Raw genomic sequence first — 4,359 nt, forward strand, 5'->3', positions numbered from 1 at the left:
ATAATTATGACATGATGCAACATTGTAAACTCACATTTCGTGTGATGCAAATTAATCATGTAGAATAATTATTGGAAAACGCACTGCTGAATTGAAAGTTAACTTTTCCGTTTCCATTGTTGTATGATAGAACACATCTTCACTGTTTTCAGCTTGCGGTGCGTTCAGCCTATCAATATTTAAAAACAGAGTATTCCTCTGAGCTACAATGAACCAACACAATTCTTCCCTCATGGACCTGATAACATCTCTTCAAATGTGCGTTGCAGATAAATATTTGAAAACAGTTGTATGACGAATAGTTTAGGAAAGTCATCAAGAATCACAAATATTTGTCATGGATCGTCAACCAGTCATTGTTTATTGTTGCTATAAACCTGATGAAATGCAAATGTATACGTTTTGATGGGTTTCTTTAAACAAAGCAGTTTTCGTTTGCCTTTTTGTCACGTTTATTTAAAGGTTCCATTCAAATTTGAATACGTTCACTGCACTGATGGTATGCATCCTGGCTCCAACCTCTTTTTATCCTTGGATAAAATAATGCTGCTGAGCGAACCTGGTGTGTTGTTTCAAAAACATTTGAGAAGACAACAAGGTTTAATTCAACCTTTCGCAGGTATTTATATACAAATATAATAAATCATTTGTTAATAAAACAACAGCAAAACAAACACCTCTAATCCTAAACATGCATATGCGCATAGTGCTTAAAATGTCCATAAAATATAGTTATGGAGCATATTATGTATGGTATTAGATGAATATGTATGCAATAATGCATTGATATTATACTTTTACTAAGTGCTGTATATCCGAAATGATTTTCAACCTATGTAATGACAGAGACGAGAGTATGGCACATTTTCAAGGCACTTATCGTCCTATCAGGTAAAAAACTCGGACCGACCTTACAACAAGAAGTGTCTTTGCAACCCAATGGATTTAGTTCTTTTCTTTCTTTTTCTTTTTCTTTCTTTTTTGTTGTAAATCAAGTTCATTTGGTAGCTTCGTTCATGCGCAATGCGTTACACACGAAGACATTAATCTGCTCAGCACTAAGGAGTCACATTAACGAGTTAATGAAAAAGGAGTTAATGAACTTACCGGTTCAGTTCTGTTGTGCAAGCATGCGGTGTGGTCGCTCTTCGCCTCACCAACTAGCGGGTTCACCCACCAGGAGCCGTTTTCTTCACACTTCCGGACTGCTTGGGCTGTAAAGAAAGTAGTGGAGGCTTTGCTCAAGTCGTTGTTATTGCTTTTGCGTCTGTTGTTGTTGTTGCTGTTGTTGTTGTTGTTGCTGTTGTTGTTGTTGTTGCTGTTGTTGTTGTTGTTGCTGTTGTTGTTGTTGTTGTTTTTGTGTAATGTAAATCATGAGAGTAAGGTTGCCACTCAAGACAGTCAGGAAAGAGAAAATGTACCTTGATGGAGAGAGAAGAAGAATTTGTAAGTGACTAGAGATAGTTTCACGGATCTTTTTAAGAATTCAGAGCAGAATGGTTTAACGGAGACTCTTATCTTGTGTAAATCTGACATTCCATATGCCAGAAAACCCGATGTCAATTTCGGGTGCGAATTTCGCGTGCGAACTATTTCTTTCGCACCAACCTTTTTGTCATTGTTTAAATCGGAATTTCGCATGGCCGAGTCCGAAATTCGCATGCGAAGATTTTGTTTCGCACGAGGGAGAGAAACTTTTTTCTTCGGCACCCGAATTCTTCGTGAAGTGGGCGGGGCTAATATCCCGTCAAATCTACTTCAAAGGAACGAAGCAGCATGGGAGCACTGGGTAAGTGGGAAAACGTCGAAATGTTGATTTCCTTGGTTCAAAAGAGAAGTGTTAAAACTAAGACTGAAAAGAGGTGTTCATTTTCAAGGTGGCTGCCATTTCCATGGCAACCACATTTTTTAAAAGTCTGTGTGAAACTTTCAGGAGTCTATGTAATCTATCTATGCTATCATTTATCGTTTAAATCATGTAATAACAAAAATAGCATTTCACTTACTCCCCACCCCCTCCTTAAATGCCCCTGATTATAACTTTTAACATATATTTATTATAACCTAAGATTACTGTCTGTGCCACAGCCACATCAGCCAGCGCTGTAATGATAGGACCGTAGCTTCGAAAAGAAAACGACCCAAGAAAGCAAAGTTTATGAAGGAAGGACCATCATCAAGTCTGGGCGAAGCAATTTAAAGCCTGCTTTCGTAGGAACTGGAGTTCTAACAGCAAAATTATCTCGTTTTCAACGTAGAGTGCTTGCTCTGACTGAACTGGTGCCGTGATTTCAGTCGGAAATGACGGATATGAATTTCGGGTATATGGAAGGAGGGCTCATTTTTCATCGCATCCGAATTTCGTACACGAAATTCGCACCCGAAGTTCGCATCGGTTTTTCATGGATTGCCAGCTTTAGGCTCCCTGCGCCGTAGTACACACTACACGAGAGTACAATTATCGAGTGAGAATGTTAGATCATGAAGCATCTCTCTCTGTCTGTTTGAATGTTGTGTCCCACTTTGTCCATTTTGTCCCTGCCAAGCAGATTAAAATTTTGACGATGCAGACGTGAAATACTGACATTAGTGCTTACCACTAAACAATTACATTGATGTAGTCCTGTATGAGTTTCATAAATAGTTTTTGAATGACGCAATGTTGCTTGCAATTACTGGGCTTTAATGTTCTAAAAAGACTTGGTAAACAGAGCTATATGATAATAATGATAATGATGATGACAATAATAATAATAATAATAATAATAATAATAATAATAATAATAATAATAATAATAAATAATAATGACAATAATCATAAAATACTACTAGTACTACTTCTACTAAGCTACTGCTACTACTACTACTCTTACTACTACTACTACACCTCTTACTACTATTACTACTTGTACTACTACTACTACTACTACTACTACTACTACTACTACTACTACTACTACTAAATGATTAAAAAGATTTGTGTTCAAGAACCAATCACTACGTAGAAAGCCAAAAGAACAATAAAAATAAATTTAAAAAGCAATCCAAACTAGACCACTATAACACATTTTAAAAAGTGACAGTTCAATTTGAATTTTACCCTTAAGTTTTAAAATTTGATTTCTCTACAATCTTTCCAATACTATATTCCTCTTTTCAATTCGACACTAATATCTTTAGTTTTAGTTTTACTTAGTGTTTTACAGCACTTGCAACATAACTGGACCCTGATATAAGTAAGTTATGAAGATTAAAAGTGTTACAAGAGCGTAGCAAAACAAAAAAAGGAAGACTGTTTAAGGAAGATATATATATGATAGAAAAGAAGGAGCACATCACACCAGAACACCCGCAAACCACCAGTTTACTGATAGCTATGGTTCGTGGCGTTTTCTAAACTAAAAATAAATATTCAATTTATTGTTAGTATCTTTTTATCTTTCGTCTTGACACGTACTCAGACACGTACAATTTATCCTCATTAGCGAACAGAATAACGTGGTCTGAGATTTGCCTTAGTAAAGAGAACTTCTTGAGCACGAAGTTGCATTCCAGAATGAATCTCAATGAAGGAAAACTAGTTCTACAATTTCTCTCGTCAAGCTGTCGTTTTCGGTAGACCTGGATATTGTTGACTTTCAGAGAACAGGCTCATGGTATCTTGTAAAAGACTATCCAAAAATAGCTGACGCACATTTTGTTAACAAAATGAAGTAATGCATTTTTGTAGTAATTAGTTACGATGATTATTATGTCATAATGTTTTTCAGTGCGTGAGAGCAGGTGTTAGAATGCGCTGTGTGTCACTGACCGAGCTGAAATTCTGTACCCACGGTTTACTCTTAGTAAAAGTTTTACGCAACTTGCAACGCAATAATTACATAATTGCTGCAGATTATAGGCGTTACAAGAGATTAGCCAACCCAGAAAAAAGAGTTCAGGACGACAGACATTTGATAGGAAAGAAGGAGCAATTCACACCATAGTACCCTCCAACCACTCGAAAACGGGAGTCTCGAGGTATTGTAATAGGGAAAGTCTTAATAATTAATGGCATACTACGTCTATAGTAGGATTTTTTTAGCTGAAAAGTATGAGGTGAGTTTTTTGTAAAATTTTGTGTGACTGAGCATTTGTTTATTTATATGTGTGTAAGTGCCTGTTATAAGAGTGAGAGAGGTAGGGGGGAAGGGGGGGAGGGTAAAAGGTAAATAAGGCAAAGAGAGAGAGTGAGAGAGAGAGAGAGAGAGAGAGAGAGAAAGAGAGAGAGAGAGAGAGGGGGGGAGAGTGAGAGAGAGAAGTCTAACGGGATAGAAAGAGAGAAAAGAAAGAGGGGTAAAGAGAGAGAGGGGGGGGAGA

At 37.0% G+C, this 4,359-nt stretch overlaps 1 protein-coding gene across 1 annotated transcript in view; it reads right to left on the reverse strand.

The window, feature by feature from the left end:
- Positions 1-4,359, reverse strand: part of LOC101851660 (calcitonin receptor) — a gene marked incomplete at its 3' end in the record, with an annotated part of 130,420 nt that overhangs the window by 25,792 nt on the left and 100,269 nt on the right. Inside the window, 1 exon segment of the mRNA XM_013085774.2 lies at positions 1,108-1,214. Coding sequence (XP_012941228.1) covers positions 1,108-1,214 — 107 coding nt within the window.

Source organism: Aplysia californica, unplaced genomic scaffold, assembly GCF_000002075.1.
Source record: "Aplysia californica isolate F4 #8 unplaced genomic scaffold, AplCal3.0 scaffold00405, whole genome shotgun sequence".
Classification (NCBI taxonomy): domain Eukaryota; kingdom Metazoa; phylum Mollusca; class Gastropoda; order Aplysiida; family Aplysiidae; genus Aplysia; species Aplysia californica.